Genomic DNA, 24838 nt, shown 5'->3' on the forward strand with positions numbered 1-24838 from the left:
GATTGCTTGTTTTGATTTTTGGAATGGTGTGAAGCAAAAGCAAAGAAAACTTGGTTTCACAAGTTTAAATTGAAGCAAAAGCAAAAGACCACTTTAAAAAGTACATATATAGATGTTGGGAGAGATATGTTGTAGTAGTAACTAATAATAACAAGAAAGAATTATGAGTATCAAGAACTCAGGAGCTGCTGCTGCAGTCAACAACACCAACGGTAAGCTTCCAATGGAGGAGAAGGACGAAGAAGAAGAGATATGGAAAGTGGCGGTGTCGAGGTTTCAAGCGCGAGAAGAAGAGATCGAGAGGAAGAAGATGACTGTTAAGGAGAAAGTCCAACAGAGGCTTGGTTTTGCTGAGGAAGCTACAAGATGCTTGACTCAAACATTGGAAGTAAGTGTACATTAAAAAAAAAGCCTTTTTCCTGTTCAGACAAGAAGAAGTTGATAATGTTGTTAACTAAAAAATTAAAACAGGAGCTGGAGATTATGGGAGATCCTATGAGAAAAGAAGTTGGAATGGTGAGGAAGAAAATCGACATGGCGAACCGAGATATCAAATCTTTAGCTCAAAGCTGTCAGAAGAAGGTTTCTTCACACATTTTCATTCTTTACAATAAACAGTTATGTTCTAAAACTTTATGTTTTAACAGAAGAGAATGATCTATACAGGAGAAGGAATACAAAGAGACATTAGAAGCTTTCAACGAAAAGAACAAAGAGAAAACTCACCTTGTTTCCATGTTAATGGAGGTATATAGTCTTAAACCCTATTCATAGCAGATCTAATGTATGTTGATGACTTCTTTTCTTTTGGCAGCTACTGGCTGAAAGCGAAAGAGTAAGGATGAAGAAACTGGAGGAGATCAACAAGACTGTTGGAGCCTTGCAATGAGAAAGAAAGAAAAAGAATTGGATGTTGCATTTTAAAAGAGTTTTAAATTTGTTTTGAGGTTTTTTTGTTGTATTAGATTCTTTTCAAGTCATCTCTATTAAAAGTGAACTACCATGTAACATATTATGTACCTCAATGAAAATGCAACCATATTAAAAGGATCTGAAATAGCTAATCCAACTTACATATTACCAACATCTAAACCAAGAAACTTCTCAGGTACTGACTTATGACATACTTATCACCAACATACTTAAACTTCAGACATAAATTTCTGCATAGGAAAGAAAGAAAGAAAACAGTTCCAAAGCAGGCAAATTAGGCCTAACAACATCACCGGTACAAAAACAATTCAGAGAAGAACCATAATGAAGAAAGTGCAGATGCAGAGGCAGCTAAAAGAGGACTTGATTTGTTTTTTTTTGTTTTTTCAACACTTTCTTCAGTGAAAGACTTGAGTTGAGATTCCCATTTGTTGAAGAACACTTGACGTTGAAGAGGCTGACCTCAAGGCTTCAGCCAATGGCCCACCCATATTGTTGTGGTTCCCTCCACTGCTCCACCAATTCATGCTTTGCTGTTGCTCCCTCTCATTTTTGTTTCTCATGTTTGCTTCTTCTTCTTCTTCATTTCCTGTGGAAAGCTTTAAGGAAACGTCTGAGGAAGGGTTACCGGGCATGGAGATGGAAAGATGACAAGTCGATGAGCTCATTGGACTTGAGGTATAGTCAGTTGATCGTGGCCAATCATCAAAGAAAGGTCTCAGGATGTGACCATCATCTGATCTTCCATTGCTGAAGCCACTGTGAACTCCATATGGCCTCTTGTTGTTGTTGTTGCTTTCTTGTTTAATGTCTGAAGAACAACTGTGAGAGAAAAAAAAAACTCATGATCTTTAATAATTAGAACAAGACATTACCATTGTCAAAATGAGATCTAAAAAAAGGTTTTTAACTTTTTCTCTATCTAAGTAGAGATTAAAGACTGATTTAATTCAATAAGCTAGTCCTACTAATTGCACACAGGTTTCCTCTATCAAGGAGTAAAGACTGGTTAGAGAAATAAATAAAACAATAATTTAAGTTGTTTTTTTCCTGAAATATGTTTTTAGGGGAAGTGGTTGCAGAATCTAAGAGCTTTTGTTGTTCTTCTATGCAGGTTTGGTCAGCTTTCACTGAGACCCTACCATCTCATTATTTTCAAATACATATAAGTATACTCTCTCTTTCTATTTCTGATTGAAAAGTTAGATTCCATCTATCACACATCCAACTCTTATCATTATCTCTCAACAAAAGAAGAATATGTTTATTTTTATTTTCACAAAAATGATGATAAGGCTCTCTGTCACCCAATTGCCAACATTACCCCTTTCCTCACAGCATCACTTCACAGTGGAATAACTATTCCCATATCCCAAACAACAATGTTCTTACTAGTCTCAACACATTCAAACAAAAGCTATGTATTAAAAGCATAGTCATTAGTATTCTGTTATTATGCAAAACACTTGTCTCAGGTCTCAAAAACTCTAGACCAAAGCTAATAATATTAAACAGAGTGTCATTCTTGTGTACCTTTGGTGATTGTTAAGGTGGAGATGTTGAGATGAATGATGTGATGAGCCAGATGAGAAGAAGAGTTTGTTTGGTCCATGACCAAGTTCCTCGCCTAAGACAAAGGAAGATGGTGCGTTTGTGGCTGCAGCGTTTGTGGTGGCTGTTTTGGCGGTGGTTTCCACAGGCTTTCTTGAACGGTTTCTACCACGGTGGATGTGGCGGTCGCAATACTTGTGACCGCCTACAACATCCCTCGAACATCTCCATTTCTTCCCATCCGTTCTCTTGCACCTCCCTGGCTCAGGATCCATTGCTCCTCTCCCCCAGTACCCTGTGTGTTCATTAGTAAAATATGTTGTTACTAACGACCAACAAAAAATCTCACTCAAGGCAGTGATTAAGAATGTTTCATAAACCCAACTTGTTATGTTCTTTTATGTTGCTCATAGATATTATAGAAAGGTTTAAAGTCCTTGCAGGATTGAAAAGTAGCCTTAGAAAATGTATATACTTTTATTGTTTAAATGAGTCTATGTATTGGAAGTTTTATATAGATCTTGAAAGATTTTTTTAATGGAATTAGAAGGATAAACAAGAAAGAGAGAGTTGACAAAAAAACACAAGAAAGAGAGAGTCTCACAAGAAGCTTGGTGATGAGGGAAGTTATGTGGCAGAGGATGCTGAAGGAAGTTCAAAGGAGATTGATGGAAGAGACTTTTCTTGATGGGTAAGAGGAGCTCTTGAGGAACAGAAGCACCAGCCAACATGTATCTGTAGATCAGTGCTTGTAACTCAAGTTCTTGCCACTGTGCCCAGCTAAAGAAGTTTCCCATCTCTTCAAATTTAACATACAAGAAATCAGTCACAGCTTCAAGCCCTTTACAAAAAAAAAAAACAGGAAACACTTACTGAGATGCCTCGTAGAGGAAGAGGAAGAATCAGGAGTGAAACATGAGAATGAGGAAGAAGAGGTGGGTTCAGGGACAAAGAGAGGTAGAGCAGCATCAGAAGTTGCAGTTTGAGACTGAATCTGATCAAAGAAAAAGTTAGACATCTTAGTTGCAGAACCTTGTTCTTCTGACTCATTCTGCTGCTGACTTCTCCATTGCTTCAGTTGTAAGTCCATAGGAAGAGAGAGAGAGAGAGACAGAGAAAGAGAGAGACAAATGTGTTGGTTGCTTTTGGGATAATTTTTTCCCCACTTTTTTGTGTCTTAGAGAGTGTGGCTTAATAAGCAAAGACAACCACAACAAAAGGCTTTGGCTTGTGACCCTATCAAAAAGAAAAGAGCTTCTTCTCTTTGTTCTTTGCAGGTAGTTTTGCTAGAGCAAGCTAGTGAAAGATGAAAAGAGTTTTTATTAAGGAACTTGATAGAGAGAAAAAGACTACGAGACAAGACAGTTGAGCGGAAAAACAAAATTTAGAGTAAAGAGTGTAATTTTATATAATATCTGAATGTGTTTTTGAATTAAAAACGGTTTCTTTATTTACTATAAAATTTAGTAAATCAGAAAACACAAAAAGAAAGCACTGCAAGATGCTTGCAGATGGAGATATAGTATTGCCTGCAGTGTTTATGTTTCACTGCCTTGGAAATATCACTTCCTTTTATATCTCATTTTAATATTCCATATTAAGTAGTAGCTTAAAGAGAAAAGAGAAGCCTATTGTTTATTTAAGATACTGTAATTAAAGATCCATTCAATGTGATGTAACGTAACCTCCAATTTATGCAGATGTCATTTGTTTCAGAGATTGTGTTACAAATGTATTAGATTCTGAACATAATCACTTTGGATTTGACTAACTCCACGGTCAGCTGATGTGCAGTATTTGACTCTGTAGACTGCATTTGGAGAGAGCTGCAATATATATATGAGATATTCTGATCTCTGGATTTATAATATTATTAGATGTAAGCTGACTAACTACGATTTTCTATTTACAATAAACTAAATTTATTATAAGGTTATAAGTATGTCACTATTTTAGAATTTATACTGGTCTATTGTGTTTACCTACCATATCACTATCTAGCATTTTTTGTGGTCTAATTAAGTATGTTTGTCTTATTTTGTTTCTTTCATGCAATATGTAGATTTGAATTTGAGTAGTGACATAAACGCTAAATACATACACAATACCAGTCATAACTTTGTATAATATTTGGCTAATAAACTATTTAATTAATTAGCTCTAATTTGTAACCGTCATTACTTTACCATATATTGCATTACTGTTATTTATAAAATAATACTGTATGTAACGTCTATGCATTTGGATGCTTTGTCATTAAGTTTGTTTTATACGGTGAAACTGAATATTATTATTGTGTATTTTCTTCTTTTTTTTGTAGAACTTGGTCACTGGTCAGCACTAAGTGTGTGGTGGAATGATGGCGACTGGTTTGGTTTTACAGGTTACAATTTTCGTCTAGGAAGACACTTAACGTGTTAGAAACACATTACCAGTACTTGTTTATGGATTTGCAACGATTATAACTCTAGATCCATTTTTTCTGAAATTATAAAAGGAAAAAATACGGTTCGCTAGTATATCTAAATATCGATAACAGGGGATACTATATATTACCAGAATAGGCCAAGTAAACTGAGACCAAATTTATTAAAACGAAGTAAGAAACATTCATTTATATCTTCAGTTGGCTGAATAAATACAAAAAAAAAACATTCATTAATTTCAAAGTATCTTTATTTGGTGGTGCCACAATAGTATTATTATGTATTTTTGAGGTAAGGAAAAAAAGAATTAAATATGAGCAAAGGACGATAACGATATTTCATAAAGGAGTGACTAGTGAGCCCAAGCTGAAGAGAAAGCTTCCTAACATTCATTCCCACCAGCTTCGGCGGCATTTATATGCACTATTCCGAAATAACCTAAACTAGTTGCGTTTCTAGACGGGACCGGCTATAAAATATAGTCAATTATATCATTATCATGGTCCATGTTTTACGTTTGATATTACATTTTGTATACTTTCTTTGTGTGTGTATGTGGACTCATCATACATATCTTTGATAAAATATGGACTATAGAGTCACGTGCATTATTACACCACTTCTTGGCACTTGTTATGTCTTCACTACAAGGAACAACAAAACAAAAACCACAGTGGATATGAAATTTGAAACAAAAGAGCTTGATGAAAACGAACAAATCATAGAATAATTTTGTATTATCAAACTACTAGACTACATTCTTATTTGTAGTTAAATGTTCTATGATATTGTCTGAGAATCATCGAGAAAATTTGAGTGGACGAAGGTTGGGTCACGTGCTAAAATCAAGACCAGTGAGATGAAAAGAGGGCCCGGCCCAAAACTACTCCACCTACTTGATTTGAAAATCAAAGCGGAGCTTGAAAACGAAATCAGCTTTAACGAGGAGCCCTAGTTTCCGACGAGGGCGCAGACATTGGGTCCCATTGTATAATGTGAGACCAAATCATCAATTATGGGGAGTGTGGCTTTTTGTAATTTACTTTTCTACCCACGAAAGCTACCCTCTATTTACGCACTTTGCCTGCTATTTACGTTCGTTTATTATGGGCCGGGCCATGTGTTGTTTCTACTGGTAGATTCTTTTCGATAATGTTATTCGAAATTTTTTATTTTTTTTGTAACGCAAGTTATTCGAAATTTCATAAAAAACTAAATATAATCTATAATCAACGTCTTTACGAGTAAAGACGAAAGAATCCACAAGAGAATCGGCTGTTGTTTCCAATCAGATTGTCACCATTGTCTATCAGAATTGGTCATTTTGGTTGTACTAAAAGACAATTACTAACCAAAAATTCAGAAAACCCAATTATGAATTATATTGATTATGTTCATTGATTGTCCCTGTTTGAATCAACACAAAGATTTTAACTATAGGGTCTATTTAGTTATCCATTGACAAAGAAGTTCTGAGGTCACATGTCCATGAGAAGACAAATACGTTTCTTGGGACACTCTGTCAAAAACTTTAATTTAGTACTATTTCTATCAGGAATAAAACGTATATATTACAGCTCAAGAGCCAAGCTAAGTCAACGTGGGCCTAAAAGACAATCAACGCCAGCACGCGAGGCCTCACGTGATACCACATGCATGCCTAATTATATATCTATATGTTCTCTTTGAGGGTTCAATCTCTTCATCTGGGACGACCAGGGATGCGGTCATTACGCAGTTTTAAGCATGTATTATATGATTACCGACTCTCATTCCAAAAGAAAAAAAAGAGAGTTAAATACGTTACTAATTTTTTTATTTTTGTTTTGGTGAAAATGATTACTATGATACCTTTTGCCAATGAAGGGTCTACCTTCGTTGTAACCCAAAAAGATCATTTCAGCTGATGATAATTACAATTTAGAGAAAAAAAACTCAGATAATATGTTTCAAGATCATTGTTATAAATACAGTCTAACCTTAATTATTTTGTAAGCGTCCATAAGCTATAAACCTTTTGTTTGGTTCTGGCATCGTTAATTAGCAGTTTAGCATAACAGATGATGGCATTAATTTGTATGTGAAAGAAATGAGGTTGATTCACTGAGAAGTGAATGAATATATTTTGGTTGTTAATATTCCCTCTGTTTTATAATAAGTATCGTTTAACATTTTTTACATATATTAAAAAACTGTTAAATTTTATATTTTATCTTTATTTAATATAATTTTTGTTTAATTTTATTAATTAGTGAAAAATAAAAAATAAGGATAAAATTTGAAACTTTAATTTTGTTGAATATGTGAAATGATCATTCTTTTTTGTAACTTAGAAATGATCATTCTTTTATATTTATAATAAATAATAAGTTTTGTGTAATTGACTAAATAAATTCTTCTACATATTCTGCATCTAGCATTAATGTTCCATTAGTCGTGCTTCTCTTTGTGCTGATCCCATTCATTTTGCTACTTTGGACTTCGGAGGAATGTAAAGATTGACTATCATATGAAATAGGAAACCTTTAAAATCTCCTTTTAAGACACATTTTTCTTTTTTTTACATGATAGGACACATTTCGTTGGGGAAGACACTTTCCTATGAAAGAGAAAGTTTTTGTGGATACTTTTGCCCTTAAAAAATCGGTTCACGTGTTCGACTTCTTAGACAACTAACCACAATTGAAAGTTGGTTTATGGAAAAGTGGGAATAATTGTGGCCACACAATTGAAATTTAAAATGAAAACCTATGAATTTATGGGCTTTTGTTTATGGCCGTTTGATTGAAAAGCAAAACAAGATCAAAGGTTAAGACTTTTTTCAACATATTTATTTTGTCATTATCTCATATTATAATATATAAAATCAATAAAATATATATATATATATATATATATATATTAGAAAAAGTTCTATATTTTGAGATCCATATAAAGATATATTTATTTTAACATTTTAAAATTGAATTAAATGAACAAACTTTCGTGGACATATATTGTGGACAGTCTAATTTTAAAGAACGAGTTGTGGATGTGGATGGTATAACTTTTTAAAAAATCAGTTGTGGACGTCGTTGTTAAAAAATTGAGTTATAGATGGTGTGTATCAAATAACATCCACAAACAAAACTTGAGTGCATTACATATTTGTGACCACATTTGTAGATGAAAATGTTATGAGCAGAAAAAAATTGTCGACACATCTTGTGGATAGGGGGAAAAGGATTGCTGAGTAATCAGCAAAAATGTGAGGTGTGGATGTGGTTATCATCTAAATAAAAAAAAACATTTTGCACATTTTAAGAATCTTGGATGAAAGAGAGAATAACCAAAACGTGAGGGACCACAATTGCAAAAAACTGAAAATTAGCCATTGTTGCTCTTGCTATCGAGCATGACCCAGCTCTGGTTAGAATTGTTTTTTTTGGTAACAAGGGGAAGTTTAGATAAAGTGTTCCAGTAGTAGTAAATGATCCATTGTAATATTTGAAAAATAAAAAGTGACCTGAGAAGTAATTGTTTCAACCTTTAATTGTTTAGTGGATCCGATAATATCAAATGATTATATTTTGTAGGCTTTTCACTCCTTTCTAGTTTCTCAAAAAGAATTATAAAGCCCATCATAAACTTACGAGCCACTCAAGAGGAAACATTCTACTGTTTAGTGGACTTATCTCTCAATATATCAACAATCGGTTAGAGTTATTCTTGTGGCCTTTCAATCTTTTCTAGTTTCCCAAAAAGAAATCTAGATTTTTTGTATGATTTAATATAAAATTAAACACTGTTTTCAGTTTGCAGGTCATCCGTTGTTCTATCAACAATCGGTTAAAGTTATTCTTGTGGCCTTTCAATCTTTTCTAGTTTCCCAAAAAGAAATCTAGATTTTTCATTTTTGTATGATTTGATATAAAATTAAACACTGTTTTCAGTTTGCAGGTTATCCGTTGTTCTATCAGTATTATTTCTTTGTTGTAAAAAAAAATTGTCAACATGGTTGATTAGATTTTTGTCGAAAGACGGTCATATATCGAATTACCAAATAAATTAGTCATGTTTTATAGTTAATCGAATGACAAAGTAAAACATATATACAGTTAACATGCTCTATCCCTCGCGGCAAGGCTATTCCTCGTGGATCTGCCTTTAGGCCCACTGTTTGATGGACCCTACCATGTAATCTCTTAATCGGGGCCGTCTATTTCTTTGAATGTTACAAATACAGTTCACGTTTGGTCCCCTACCGCCACCGGTTTCTTCGTTGTAGCACTTATCAATCATCGTGCCTTTGTTTTAGGAAATCATTTTTGTGACAACTTTTATGATGGATATTGGGACTAGTTTTATTTTACTACAATGTATGAAACATTCCAAATTCCAATAAAGTAATTTTATAGACCACTCACACTAAATCCATGAAAATACATATTGTATGTTACGAAGTGAAACACACTCATTTTTAATTGCAAGCAATTTATCCTGAGTATAAAACTGATATCTGTTGCTAAAAAAAACTGATATCTTATATGCCACAACACCCTCAAACCATCCTAAATCTTCATACAGAGGAGACAAGCCACGCTCAAGGCCAGAACACTCTCCTAATACAAATATGTCTTTTCCCTCACTAACTGACTACCACACCACTGACCTTAACTTCACATAAGCTCAACGACGAGGGAAGCTACCACGTCTAATACTAGCACGGATTTTACGGTTAGTTCCTCTCGTTATTAAGCAAAAAAACTCTATCTTAAGGAAATTGCATATAGTATACACAAAAAAACAAAATTTATTAACTAACTAAAAACACCCTTTCTCTCCTGCTTTCTCTTCTTATCTCTCTCTCTATTCTCTCTCCCAAAATCTAATTAAAATTTTTTTTTGGTTATTAAGCAAAAAAAACCTATCTTATATCAATGTTCCAAAACTTTAAAAAACAAACACTGCATATGAGTTTTCTTTGCAACTCCTTAACTACCTAACATTGCAAAATAACAGTTGACAAAAAGACATAATCCTAATCTAAATAGAAGAATATGGTATGCCTTTCAACCTCCACATACTTGCTGATTAGCTTCAGTATACTTGACTTTGTATCAGTAACAACCATAAATGTTTTCTCTTATAACTATTTCTTTTGAGAGAGCTCGATATCGCTTTAGTATGAGATATGCATGCATGTCTTCCGTGATTTCCTTTCAAGTTCGAAAGACTATTGTTTCCAAAGGCAAAATAACACATAACCTAGCTTCATACATAACAATATCATATGTTTGAGGATCAATTACCATTAGTTTACTAACCAACCACATACGAATTTCAAACGACCAAACTTATTAGGTCCATGTTCTGTTTGTGTTCCTCCCCCCCCCCCCCCCCCCCACTATGTTATCAGCCCCACTCGTTAATATGAGATGGTTCATTCTGCAATATTATAAAACAAGTCAGTTTTGTAGGCATAGAAATAGATTTTCTAACCTACTCAATTCTTTTTTTCTTCTAAAAAGTTTCAAAATTTTGATAACTTTTTTGTTTGCAAAAATGTGGTGAAAATCATATGCATTTGCCATCTTCACAGATTCCAAAAGCCAACCTAAAATGTATGCATCATACTCGTGAACTCTATGAAAGTCTTTTTCAATAAAACTCTATGAATGTAGCTTTTGCAAATAATTTATATGTGTAACCTTTATACAAGTAGTTTTTGCAATAGACGATTCAAAACTGCTGAAGATGGTACATGGATCATTAAAACAATATGTTTGTAGTCATTTTAGAAATGTAAGAAGTTTAATATATGTACATATTATCTCATTTATTCCATCCCCAAACAATACAGTTATGTATAAGCCAACATAGAATACTCGTATACAACTGTGATATATTTGTTCACATAGATTCTCAAAAACCGTTTTAATTGTTTGAGTCGTTTTAGATTCTTTGTATTGTTGATAAAAAAGAAGAAAAATACCTCATATATTGTTCCCCGGATAATACACCAGTCTTGAAAGTAGAATCGGTTTATTCATTATTGTCTTCTATTGTTTGGTTGGAAGGCCATCACTTCTCCAGCCAAACTTGGAACATACCAGTGTACCAATTACCACATAAAGGAACTTACAACTCACGATCTCATCAAAAATATTTGGCGGTGATAAGCTACATATTAGGACATTTCCAACCCCGGATTTGTGGGTTCATTGGCAAGTCCTTTAACTAAATACACCAAAGTTATTTAACGATTTTAGCTTGCAAATCTACATTTTAATATTTCTGTGATGTCAACTGATTCCACAATTCTGTATGTGGATCCACCACTAAGTAGAGTTGAAACATTTTTACTTCATAATCAATTTTATTTTATTTTAGAGAAAAATGAAGTTTTATACTAGTGAAGATACTCTTAGACGGTGCAACATAGAACAAGAGACAATTAAATGTAAGGGAAGGTGGTAATTAAGAGCTGGAAAGAAGTTGATACTACTGGCCGAATGATTTGGTGAGCGGCCTCCGCTTCCTGTCTTTATGTCAACAACATAATCACTATTTACAACTCCTTTAGGTTATTCTCCACTCCGGCTTTTGCTTTACAGCGGTCATAGTTTCAAAGAGAGTTTTCATTTAAAATTCGATATCGCCAAGTGGCAAGTGACAACATATTCCCATATTAAATAGATAAAAACAATTTTTGCATTTACTAACATTCAATGATACACAGTCGAAGATAAACACAATAAATGATTCCTGAAATTGACCGGTAACATATTAATGTCAACAACCAGAAGACAAAATTAATAGATAGAATCTTTGTATGATAAAGAGAAATCGACGAGAAAGATGTTAAGAATACAATTTTATTTTCCAATCATTTAGCAAGAAAAAAGATCTAAAATATTTTATGATTTAGAAAAAGAATTTCTCATTCTCAGCGATTCTTATCTTGTTTGGAGTTGTTAAGCTCATAAGCTGGATACACTGATTAAGGAGGCTGTCGAAATATTCAAACCTGAAAAACCGAATTCAAATCAAAAAAGTTATATCAAACTCAAATTAAAATTAATAAAATATCCAGACAGATATAAATTTTAGTATATGAAAGACCAAACTCAAATCCATTCCAAACTGGAAAAATACATTTACACATTTATATACTTAAATTTATAAATTATTTTTAGATTTAATATTTAAAATCCAAAATGTTCACAATTATCCAAATATTAGATAACTAAAAGTAAATATTTAAAAATATTCAAAATTACTCAAAACACCAAAACATCAAAAGATATTAAATATCTTTTGATTTATATAAAACAAACTAATTCTCTGTCTTAATGTTCAAAATTTAACATACACTATTTTTATAATGTATGTTATCTTTATTTTCAATTTTAAATTTTTTAAGGTATATTGAAAAAATGTTTACATAATTTAAATGAATATCTAAACACAAATCTAGTATGCAAAATTTGAACCGAATACAAAACAAAATTTATAAATATTCAATGAGATTTAAATCTTTAATTTTAAAAACCCAAAAACTATGCAGACCCAAACAGAACTAGAACTAATAGCCAAATGTTCTCTCTACTAATTAACAAAGACAATTTAATCATCAAATTAGACTAACCTAAAGGAGTTGTAAATAGTGTAAAAAGTTAAAACGATAGATTTAATAAAATTTGTAAACATCGGATGTTTAATTGTATGATTGGTACTGTACAGTGAAACCTCTATAAATTAATAATGTTAGGACTACACCAAAACTATATTTTGTATTAATTTATAGAGATTATTAATTTATCGAGATACTAATTGAACCAAAAATCCAATTTGGGACTATGAAATTATATTAATTTATAGAGATATTAATCTATCGATTATTAATTTAAAGATGTTATACTGTACTTTTATTTTAGTATCTATTTAATCTATTAAAACTGAAGTACATTTAGTAATTAACCTTAATTTTTCCTAAATAATTATAGTTTGTGCCATTAGATTTAAAATAAATAATTAATTCAAATTACAATTACTAAAATCTACATATATGATTTATTAGTTTCCAAAATAAAATATTCAAAAATGTTACCTACAGGCTACATCCACGCAAGACTAAAAAAAAAAGTATCAAGCAATACAATTCATCAAGTCGTACTAATAAATCCAATAATTCCTAAACTCACTCGCATTCAATTCTTTCCCAATTACAAGGAACCAAGCGTCACCAAAAATATATCCATTAACTAAAAAAATTGGAATAGTCTTCAAATCAATACTTGGAAATCACGTTTACCTAAAATTTGTTGTAAAATATCCCGATTTTTATGATGATTAAACCAAACAAGGAATGTGTAGTTAATAATTCAAAACTGTTTATGCCTATATCCATTGATTCTTCTGATCACAACTAACAAAATATTTACTTAATATCTATAATTTAAAAATATTATGTGTCTATAATAATCATAAACAAAATTTAAACTTTATATATATATTTTAAATAAAAATAATAATTTAAAGTTGATTTATATCAAAAACTAATTCAAAATATACATATTTTCAAAAATTTATTTTTACTAAAATATTTTTCAATAACCATTATTAAATTTTTTTTCAATATATATATAATAACAATATAATACAAAGCCAAATTTCATATACCAACTTAAACTATGATTTTTTATATTTCACATTAAATGTTTAAAATATAATATATGTGATTATTTATATGATAGTACGTATAAAACACTATTAATTATATGTTTATTCTGTTTTTAAAGGAAAAAATAGATTGTGAATTAGAGGTGAGCTTTCGGGTACCTATTCGTATTTGGTTCAAGTCTATTTGGGTTTCGGATTTTCTGAGTCAAAGATTTTAGTCTCATTCGGATATTTCTAAATTTTAGTTCGGATTCGATTCAGATTTTTTCGGGTTTAAATAACCCATTTAAATTATTTTACAAATTCATTATATACTTTAAATTACTCAAAATATATAAACAAAATAATATGTTACATATAAATTTGAATAACATATATCAGAATACATAAACTTAATGTATAAATGGTTTAATTTAAATATTGAGACAATTGGGTGAATATACCATTTACACACCAAAATTAAATAAATACCCATTTGTATCAAAAACCCTTGTTTTCTGTAGTTTTTTTGCTATATTCTTCCAGAAATACCCCTACATGAAGACACTTCATATGAAAATTCATAAACACATGGTCACAACTGAACACTTTTGTCATCTCTCTTTATCTCTCTTCGTATTTTCTTCTCCATAATGTCTCTTTTTCTTTTTCACATCTATGTTTCCAGAAAAAACTCAAAATAAAAAAGAAACAAAATCTCTTGTTTTGTCTTCACAGTCTCCTAACAATTTTGAGCTTCAACAGCGGCAAAACGAGTACGATTGTATTGGGCATCAAAACTCAACAATAATTTATCGAATTGGAAGAAAAGTTTTACAATTTCAGCAAAAGATTCACATATACCGATGAAAGACTTCGAAAGACGCAAAAAAATTGGAACAAAGCTGTGTTTGAAAATAGAACAATGTACAAGCTAGATTCTAAGGTTCGAGTAAAAAAAATAGTTATCTTCTAATGTTAAATTGTACTCCCTCCGTTTCATATTAAGTGTCGTTTTAGAGAATTTTTTTCGTTGCAAAATAAGTGTCGTTTTAGAGTTTCAATGCAAAATTTATTAATTTTATTCTCCATTCTATTTTTCTATTGGTTGAATTGTATCGGTAATGATGTTTTTATATTGAAAATATGCAAAATTAAATGCTTTCTTAATCCGTGTGCACAAGTCTAAAACGACACTTATAATGAAACAGAGGGAGTAAGTAATACTTTAGAGTGTATTCATAGTAGGTAACATATACATTATTGGTTAATGTTATTGTTTGATTGTAAAACATTTTGTTAGAGTCCATATTTTAGAGATATATGGTTTGATGCATTGTGTATCAACTGATACATTATTTGATATATAGTTTGATACATTGTATATTAGCTGATAATTATTTTGTTAACAGGTTATATTTATGTGTAGGTGTTAAAGAAATTAATAACATACATGATAGTGAATATTCATTATTTTGTTATCAAAACAATGTATCAACTAACGAAAACATGTATCACGTAACAATCCATGTATCATCTAACAAACATTGTATCAAATAATATATCATGTAACAAACTATGTAGCAGCTAAAGAAGACCATATATCAATCAATATATCATGTAACAAAATCATGTATCAGCTAATATCTTTGTTCTGAAATTCGCTAGGCACTACGCGTGCGGCACACACGGGCCTAGCGATTTATTGTAAAAGCGGGAAAAAATCGGAGAGTACGCGGGGAGGAATTTTTGTATTTTTATACGTATAAATACCATATTTTATACATATGAATTAATATTTTAAGTTGTAGTAGCTATATATCTATAGTTTCATATTCTATAAATATAAATTAACATTTTCTTATGTATAAAATCAATTTTCACAACTAACATCTCTTTTAAAAATATTATGTGGTGTAGCGATTTAAGATTGCTTTTACATTGTAGAGATAATGGGTTCCTCAAAATTATAGCGATGTATTTTTTTATGATTTTTTATTTAAGCCAAAATAGAGGGCAATATAGTATTTTGATTCATCATCTTCCTAAGCCATAGTTCTGTAAATTTTTATGTTTGCCGTCAGCCATTGTTTTTAGATGAAGCATCTGCATCAATTTCTTTTGACAATTCTTACAATCAATTAGTGCTTTTTCTACCCAGACACATGAGACACAGCGATGTGATATAAGAAAACTTGTTCAATGTTTTTTATTTTTTCCAATCTCAGATTGTTTCAATGGATCCTATTGAGACAAACAATGACAGAGATACGGAGGGACCGGCCGTTGAGGAGAAATTAAACTGGATGGGACCACCGCTTGGAAACGGAGATGGCGACGGACTACGCGGGTTAAAGCAATTAAACGCCCGAGTTTCCTTATTCAACGCTCACAGCGGAAATTAGGCGTGTTACTGTTTGAAACAACCGAATCAGTGATAATCGCCACGTTCACCATCCGTTGAGCGCAAATGCGGCCGTATAATCGTCAACTCGCCCGCGTTTTAGAACAAGGGCTAATATATCATGTATTGACTAACAATGACTATTTTGTAACAACTTAACTAATTTTATCAATTAGCAAAATTCTGATAGTGATATCTAACAAAACAATTATCCTAGATGGTGATATAAAAATAAGATCAACTAAACTTATATAATGTCAATCGGCCTCGACGTTAATCTGAAATAGCTGCAGTGGCTTTTTCTATGTGTTTTTGTAAAAGAAAATTGGATCACTTTCCTTATTAAACTTCCGTTTATGATCGGGATCAATCTCGGAGGATTCTAGCAACGTCTTGGTGATCGCAAGCTCTTCCATCCTAAAACTGAAATTATTATGGATCTCTCTACAATGACTGAACTGAAGAAAAAGGTTCTCAATGAATGACAAATTTGCAGAGGAGTGTAGTAGAGAAGAAGGAAACAAAGATGGAAAGGAAAGAGACGATGAATACGGAGAAAAAGAAAGATGATAATATAAAATATATAATGTGGAGTCTATGCTAATAATATATCAGTAGGGTTAGAATTGGGATTTTGAAAATCGAATAGTGGATCGGGTAGATAGCTAATTTTGTTTCTTTTGGTGTATATGACACCTAATTTCTCTTAAATAGAATATTTGGGTAGAGAATCAATAATTATCTAAGTATTTTTGGTGTTTTTAGTATATTATAACTATTTTAGATATTTATATTTGACTATTTATATATATTTTCAATTATCTAAACCAACTTAAAAGTACCATATGTATTCTGGATTTTTTATATTCTTTAAATCTTAAAAAATAATATATATATATATATATATAAGTATATAATTTTTTTTCAAATACATTTGGGTATCCGAAATACTTCGGTTCGGATCAGATTTAGTTTAAGTTATCTAAATACCAAAATTTTGAATAATTTGAATATTTATCAATTTCAGTTCGGGTTGGTACTTCTTTTTAGATCGGTTCGATTTTTTGGATTTTTGTCCAATTCTAATATTAACATTAAAAACAAATAGCAATACATTTTATAAAAAGATACACCCGCACGGGCGTGCGGATCAAAATCTAGTATATACTATTAAAGCAGAATCCCTAATAGGATTATGCCACTGATTTAAAAGTTATTTACAAGTGAATGCCATTCCTTTATTTAGATTTTTTCAATTATTTTTGCCAACTATTAATCAACCAATTATGATATCCAGTTCAACCATTTACGGAAGGCCCATCGAATTAAATTATGACAACAAAACTCAAGCTCCATAAAATTATAAATCTAACCCCTATATACGTTAATTTTGATTTACTCACATTAATGAGATTTTTGAATTGGGTTAATTTGCTCAAAACCAAAGAACAGTTATGAAATTAGCTCAGTACCAAGTACAGTAAAACATATGGTTTTATTGGCATTAGGGGTGATATATAATGACGAAAGTAACCTTAGAAGTTGTTGATAAAACTTGTAGCCTATAGGGAAGTACATCTAATAGCTGGGGGAGAAGGATTTTATTAGATTTGCCGTATCTTGTAAAGATTTAGTTTAGATTTAGCTATTTTCTAGATAAATTAAAGTTGTACAGTGCCTTGTGAAGTTTAATAGAGAGAAAATACTAAGACAATTTCTTCTAATCTCTGAAGGGGGAGGGGGTTATTACAACCGACGCCGCCATCCTAGCCATGTCCAAAAAGTAAATTGGATTTACTAGTCATGGAGGAGGTGCTTTTTAAACTGTTTTGCTAAAGTTTACACTTAAGTTTGAGTATGCTTGTTTTTTGCTTCAGTTTGAAGCATTAGATTAATAGTTTGTTTTGTCATTTAGAATGTCTCTGACTTTGTCTAATATTTAAATAGATTTGTTTTTCCTGTTCAATTTTCTGCAATATTAACACAAAGATCTTAAAGTGATGAGATTTGAATGAATAAAGAGGCAAAAAACTGGTAACAAAGCCTCTGTACGTACTCTGGTGTCGAAATGTGAAGAAGAAGAAGAAGAGGTTGCGTCATGGGCGATAGTGCAGACTTGTTAGCTGGCCAATATTTTGGTTGTTCCAGCTACAAAAAGAAGAGCGATGGTTTCCAGACGTATTAGCCGGCTAATATTTTGGTTGCTCCAGCTACAAAAAGAAGAGCGATGGTTACGTCATGGGAGGTAGTGCAGACGTATTAGCCGGCCAATATTTTGGTTGCTCCAGCTACAATATATATTAACTGAATAAACCATGTATAGTTATCAACATTTTATATGAGACATGATATCCGACTTAGCCGTTTAAGAATGCATCTCAGTAGAAATGGGGAATGTGGATGTGGAGAGCTAACTATGACAAAGCTGACATTAGGATGTAGAGATATGGGGAACATGGAAAAAGAAAGCAGCTGCGAAGGGGAATGACACATATTGTATTGGATTGTTAAGCTATATTTTCATAACCGGCTAACCTCGCATTTTTCACTTAGCGGTAAAGTTATTACGTATGCTTTAGCTGGATAATTTTGTAATTGTTGTCACCTGTAAATATTAGGAAATTGGTTTGACCTTAAATTACGGGTACGTCTAATGTTTCAACAATGTCAAGCAGAGAGAGTGGACAACATCTAAAACATAAATCCTAAACCCTAAACCGTAAACCCTAAACACAAAATGCTAAACCCTAAACCTAATATGCACCCCGGAACCCAAAGGGTCAAGAGTAAACACTAAAATCTTAGCACTTACCCCCATAAACATATTAATTGAATGAAAATATAAATTATTATACTCTAAATCATGTACTCTTATTCACAACCGTCCCCCAATTGCTGAACGTCAGTATAAACAAGTTATACAGAAAAATTATTTATAAAACAGTCAGGTATTTTCATCACCGGCTAACCTTGCATTTTTCACTTAGCGGTAAAGTTATTATGTACGATAGGTTGTCAATTTTGTTGTTAAATGTGTAACTTGTTTGATAGCTTGTTAACGGTAATGAGAAACCAAACTTTTGAATAAAAACATTTAGTATGCTACTTGTCATAGCATTTTTCTCCTTTCTAGTGACTTCATTACTTTATCTTGCAATTTCTTTTCCTTTTTGGTGTGGTTATTTAAAGGGACCCTTATTTGAACCCTTATATTAACATACTTATGCTCAATCCTACCTCTAAACCTACTATAGGTACATATGTTTGTTGGTACATATGAAATTGTTGGACAGCTAATATAATACTTACACCATTTAGAAAATGGATTACTCGAGATAACACTCTAAATTTCCTAACTAGTAAATTATGTAACTGTCTATTATTTTTTCGTTTGTGACAGTGCATCAAAAAGTTATTGTAGCCGTCTAACAAAACTTACAATACAGTTTCTTTATTTATAACACATATATTTGTTGTAAATGTCAAATGGTTGGACAGTTAATATCATATATACACGGTTAAAAAATGAGTTTACTTGGAATAAAAATTGATTTGCTGGTAGTGTCAGGTTATTAGACAGTTAATATAATATTTATATGGTCAACAAATAAGTTATTTTAGATAAACAAGTTTGAATTATGGTATATCACATTCTTTGGTACCATAAGAATCGAAATCATAATTATGATATATGAAATGAACATACAAATAATGTATATGTACATATATTCGTTGGTACATATCAAATTGTTGGACATCTAATATAATACATACACCTTTAGAAAATGGATTACTTGAGATAACACATTAAGTATCCTGACTAATAAATTATTTAACCGTCTATTATTTTTTGGTTAGTGACAGTGCATCAAAAATTATTGTAGCCGTCTAACACAACTTACAGTTATAACACATGTAAATGAAATGATTTTCGTCTATTTACTGGTTCTTTTAACTGGCTTTGACATCTACGTAAGATAATAGCTGGTTAAAATTTATATTGTCTCGAAAATATATGTAAATGTCTATCCAACAAAAATAACATCTAACAGTTTCTTCCACCATGAGCACTTTACTCATAACCACCATCAAAACACAACATCCTCGCACTGCATCGCAATATTGTTCTTTCTGACAAAACCATGTACTCCAAAACAAGAAAGCTCGACCGATCTGTGTTGGGATCGAACTAGAGATTTCATTACCAGACATATTTAAAGTGACGAAGTAAAGAACTTAAAAGCAGATTTGAGAAGGAACCATACCAGAAATATCGTTTCCTGAGAAGGAACCATAGCAGATTTGTGGTACGGCGTGACCCTAACTCCGATAGGTTCATTCCCTAAAACGAAAATCCAATCTAGGATACAGAGAGGGGGGGCTGATTGATCGTCAGACTCCATTTTTTAGTGAGGTTTCTGTGGAAAAGGGTTTTCTGAAATCAATTAGGGGATAATGAGAACAGAGAGCGAGTCTATGGAGAGAAGGAAATGAGGATTATGTCGGAACCCGATAGACACTATGCTTTAGCGAAGAGGATTTTGTAAATCCTTTTTCATATATTTAGATTTTCTTTCTGACAAAATCTTAAATTCTGTACTTCATATCTTTTTTTTCGATTTTGTATACTCAAACATAATAAAAACCGTAGGGGCAGCAGAGTCTTTCGTTATTAGTGAACAGTATCCTTAAATGTGTGTTTTGGTCTTCAGCTAAATAACGAAGATTCCTTTGGTACACATCCAAATTTCTCTTCATATATTTACAAATACAAAGTTCTGAACATATAATAACATATTAACATTCACCCCGACAAAGTTTATTTTATGTTATATATTTTTAGTGAATTGATATTACTCACAACAAAGAAGTTTAACCGTAACATCAAACTCCAAGCCCTAAAACATAAACCATATACCATGTATTTAGTCAAAAATCATCACATCTGTTTAAATTCTATAAATATAAAATAGTTCTTGGAAAACATTAATTTTTTTTAAAGATACGATTTTATGATTGATTTTGAATTTTAGGTATTTTGTAACAGTATTTCGATGGAACATATTTCAATTGGGAAGAGATGATATAATTTCTATTAATTAATATTTTCCATTTAGTGTTAAATTTTATCCTATTTTAAAGATGGTAACAAAACGTTAGAATTTTTTTTTCCAAATTATACGAGATATACTTTCATGGTAACTGTATTATCTTTCTAAAAAACTTAATATTAGGAAATAGGAAGGTTTGGTTAACATTCACGATCTTGAATATGAATATATTAAATTTGCATTCCGAAGATATAGTACATTCCTTAATTTATAGTAACCTATTATTCCTAGAAATAACTTGTGTAACACTAAATTAATCATTAATTACTTGATATTTGTCTTTAACTTTCAAAATATTGCTATCCACCAAATATAGGAACTTTAATAACTTTTACTATTTTATGGGATACGAATATCTTGATTAGATTAAAAATAAATATTTCAAATCCTAATTGTTTAAAAATCCACGCGTAGTAAAACATATATTGAAAATCCTAATTATTAAAAATGATTAAAATGCGAATATTAGATCCCATCAATTTTTTATAAGCATAGTAAAATATTTCAAATCCTAATTATTTAAAATGATTAAAATGTGAATATTAGATCCCATCATTTTTTATAAATATTTCAAATATTAATTATTTAAAAATCCACGCATGGTAAAATATATATTGCAATGCCTAAAGATTTAAATGAAGGCTTATACAAATAACACAACCATAAATAATACAAATAATCAAAAGAATATATTTCTACTCTAATTTTATTTAAATTTAGTTTTATATGAATATGAACAATATGATTAATTTTATAAATTATATTACGTTGATTTCAATTTATAAAATAATGGAGAAAAAATTGCCTATATTATTTAATTTGAAATTTTAAAATAGAAATCATCACTAATAGTATAGATTCCGCAATTTAAAAACTTATTCCCCAAGCAATTTCAATGCTAATATATTGGCTTATAAGAACTGATATTGTACGATCCTCTGATATATGGTAACTGAATTTAGTTGACTTAATTTTATCTTTCTGGGTCCAGTAATACAATGCAAATAGATAATTTTAACTATTTTCCCTTAAGCTCAAATTTTTGTATTTCTGTTGGATCTATCAAAAGTTCATATTGTTTAACACAATGTTAGTTTTTTTTTTCTCGACATCATCCCCCTATACATTAAAAGAGAAGTCACTTTAGTGATTTTTGCTTAGGTGTCATTCATAGAGAGCTTCTAGGATTAATTCTCTTAATCTTATTGGTTGAATTTTTGATAATTTCTTTTTCATTTATTTTTTTTCATCGCAGAAACATTGCCAAATTTGAATCCATATAATAAATTATTGCATTAATATAGTATAGTTGATCGAATCAAACATTACCATTTTTTATCGGTTATAATTAATACGGTCTTAATAATTACATACTTTATGAGCAAGACATTCATATTAGAAATTTGGAAATCATATTAGAAATTTGGAAATCATATTAGAGTTTTGGAAACAAGTTTCAAACGAATCAATAAAACTTGAAGGCACCACTCAAATAAGGCTAATACACTATAATATTAATACGTACTGTTTGTATGTTTAACAATGAAATCTTTCAAAGTCACTGTATGAAAGATACCACCTCCAACGCCGGATCTGTTATCGGCGACATCCTCGCAGGGTAACTCAGGATTTAGCTACCTTGGATCAGCTCGTCACTCCTTCGGTTACCTCAGTCGCTAGGTCAGTCATCACTCTGTTTATTTGAACTTTGTGGTCTATGAGGATCGCTTGCTTTTAGGTTTTCCTCTGTTTCTAACGAACCTCAGTTAAGTTAGTTTACTAAACTTGGGAACCAAGAAAACTATGTGAATTATTAAAGCTGATGTTTCTTTTTGATCAAGTAACTTATTGTGGGAAATGAAACTCTGTTTCAGTGGCTACTCGTTGATACGTGACCCAAGATACAACAAGGGACTTGCGTTCACTGATAAAGAGAGAGATGCTCATTACTTAACTGGTCTTCTTCCCCCTGTTGTCATTAGCCAGGAAGTTCAGGTGAGATTTAATATACAAAAATAACTCACTTTTTTTTTGTGTTAACTTGTTGTTTTGATTAGGAGAGGAAGCTGATACACAATCTCCGCCAGTACACTGTTCCTCTACAGCGTTACATGGCCCTCATGGATCTTAAGGTGATTCATTGTTCCCTCATGTTTACTATTAGTAGAGAATATGGATTTGTAGCTCATGTAACTGAAATGTTTTGCAGGAAAAGAACAAGAGGTTGTTCTATAAGCTTTTGATTGACAACGTGGAGGAGTTGCTTCCAATGTATAATATATTGTGCCCTAGAAACTGGTTACTAATTATCATTTTTATCGCAGTGCCTTCCAATCACTATAGATGTGGGTACAAACAACCAGAAGTTGCTGGATGATGAATTCTAGATTGGCCTTAAACAGAAAAGGGCAACTGGACAGGTTCTTTACCATTCTCTCTTCCCTATTGTTTTTTTTTATTTTGCTTTCCTACAATGGTTTCTTAACAGAAACTGAAAAGTTTGTTTTTGGCGTTTGTGATTCAGGAGTATTCAGACTTTCTGCACGAGTTCATGTGCGATGTGAAGCAGAACTATGGAGAGAAAGTGTTGGTACAGGTGAGAGAGCCATATATATGATGGATTCTGCTCAGAGATATTATTTTCTTAAAGATGTCCTGATATATACTCTTTTTATTTTTCAGTTTGAAGATTTTGCAAACCACAATGCGTTTGACCTTCTGTCTAAGTACATGGATACTCATCTTGTTCTGTTTGTTACTTTTTGGTTTTGAGGTGTCAGCTATCAAGAACTTGTGTCTTGTGTTGCAGGGTACTGCATCCGTGGTGCTTGCTGGGCTTATTGCCGCTCAGAAGGTGCTTGGTAAAAGCCTTGCTGACCATACCTTCTTGTTCTTGGGTGCCGGAGAGGTGAGACCAGGAAGCATTATACTCTCTATAAGCTTATCATCTATATATCTTGCATATATGTTTTGCTGATTGATAACGTTGGTTCTGTGTAGGCTGGAACTGGTATTGCTGAGTTAATGAGCTATTAAAATTTCGAAAGAGGTTAGTAGCTCTTTAAAAGTTGCTCTGTTCTCTGGCTTAGAATAAGTGATTAATCATCTCTCTTTTGTTTTGTAGACGGGAGCTCCCATCGAGGAGACCAGCAAGAAGATTTGGCTCATGGACTCCAAGGTATATTGTTTGCCAGCCAACAAGAACTGTCTCATCCTCTTTAACTTTAACCTTTCTTGATCTCTTATGTTTCTCCCCAGATTCACTTTCCGTCGAGAAGATTCAGATCGTTTCTACAGAAATGGATTGGCAAGGACAGAAACTAGCGGAGCAGTTGATGCAGATCCTGCTCTTGAGAGATCTTCTTGAGAGATCCTTGCTCTAAACCCTATTCACAAGAAGATCCCTGTTCTTGTCCACAATGGTAAAATCATTATTGAGTCTCAAGTGATTCTTGAATACATATATGAGACTTGGAAACATAATCCACTTCTCCCTCAGGATCCTTACGAGAGATCTAAGGCTCGGTTCTTGGCTAAACTCGTCGATGAGCAGGTATACGCTCTTGGTTTTTAAACTATCCAAACTTACAAAAATCTCAATATTTTAATAAGCTAATGATATTTTTAATAGGGTCATAGAATTAATCTGTTACTAAACTATTGTTTATTTTTCTTGGACACTGTAGATTTTAACCGCAGGGTTTGTATCAATGGCAAGAGCTGATGAGAAAGGAAGAGAAGTTCTTGCCGAGCAGACAAGAGAACTGATT

General features: G+C 31.8%; 2 protein-coding genes and 1 pseudogene across 2 annotated transcripts; 2 read left to right on the forward strand and 1 right to left on the reverse strand.

The window, feature by feature from the left end:
* Positions 1-88: 88 nt before the first annotated feature.
* Positions 89-1050, forward strand: LOC108862245 (uncharacterized). Its single transcript, XM_018636312.2, has 4 exons — positions 89-388; positions 472-582; positions 667-747; positions 815-1050. The coding sequence occupies exons 1-4, from the start codon at positions 164-166 to the stop codon at positions 887-889; spliced, it is 492 nt and encodes a 163-aa protein (XP_018491814.1). The 5' UTR covers positions 89-163; the 3' UTR covers positions 890-1050.
* Positions 1051-1057: 7 nt separating this feature from the next.
* On the reverse strand, positions 1058-3771 carry LOC108862244 (growth-regulating factor 4). Its single transcript, XM_018636311.2, has 4 exons — positions 3358-3771; positions 3089-3283; positions 2467-2779; positions 1058-1755 (listed from the first exon to the last, which is right to left on the reverse strand). Exons 1-4 carry the CDS (start codon positions 3572-3574, stop codon positions 1332-1334), a joined length of 1149 nt encoding a protein of 382 aa, XP_018491813.1. The 5' UTR covers positions 3575-3771; the 3' UTR covers positions 1058-1331.
* Positions 3772-22925: 19154 nt separating this feature from the next.
* Positions 22926-24838, forward strand: LOC108838557 (NADP-dependent malic enzyme 2-like; annotated as a pseudogene).

This window comes from Raphanus sativus, chromosome 5 (assembly GCF_000801105.2).
Source record: "Raphanus sativus cultivar WK10039 chromosome 5, ASM80110v3, whole genome shotgun sequence".
Classification (NCBI taxonomy): domain Eukaryota; kingdom Viridiplantae; phylum Streptophyta; class Magnoliopsida; order Brassicales; family Brassicaceae; genus Raphanus; species Raphanus sativus.

Coding starts and splice junctions, on each gene's coding strand:
- LOC108862245 (XM_018636312.2), top strand. CDS start 164: ATGAGTATCAAGAACTCAGGAGCTGCTGCTGCAGTCAACAACACCAAC. Junction 583..666: donor CTCAAAGCTGTCAGAAGAAG/GTTTCTTCACAC, acceptor TGATCTATACAG/GAGAAGGAATACAAAGAGAC. Junction 748..814: donor TTGTTTCCATGTTAATGGAG/GTATATAGTCTT, acceptor TTCTTTTGGCAG/CTACTGGCTGAAAGCGAAAG.
- LOC108862244 (XM_018636311.2), bottom strand. CDS start 3,574: ATGGACTTACAACTGAAGCAATGGAGAAGTCAGCAGCAGAATGAGTCA. Junction 3,284..3,357: donor TTCCTCTACGAGGCATCTCA/GTAAGTGTTTCC, acceptor TTAAATTTGAAG/AGATGGGAAACTTCTTTAGC. Junction 2,780..3,088: donor CCCTCATCACCAAGCTTCTT/GTGAGACTCTCT, acceptor ATGAACACACAG/GGTACTGGGGGAGAGGAGCA.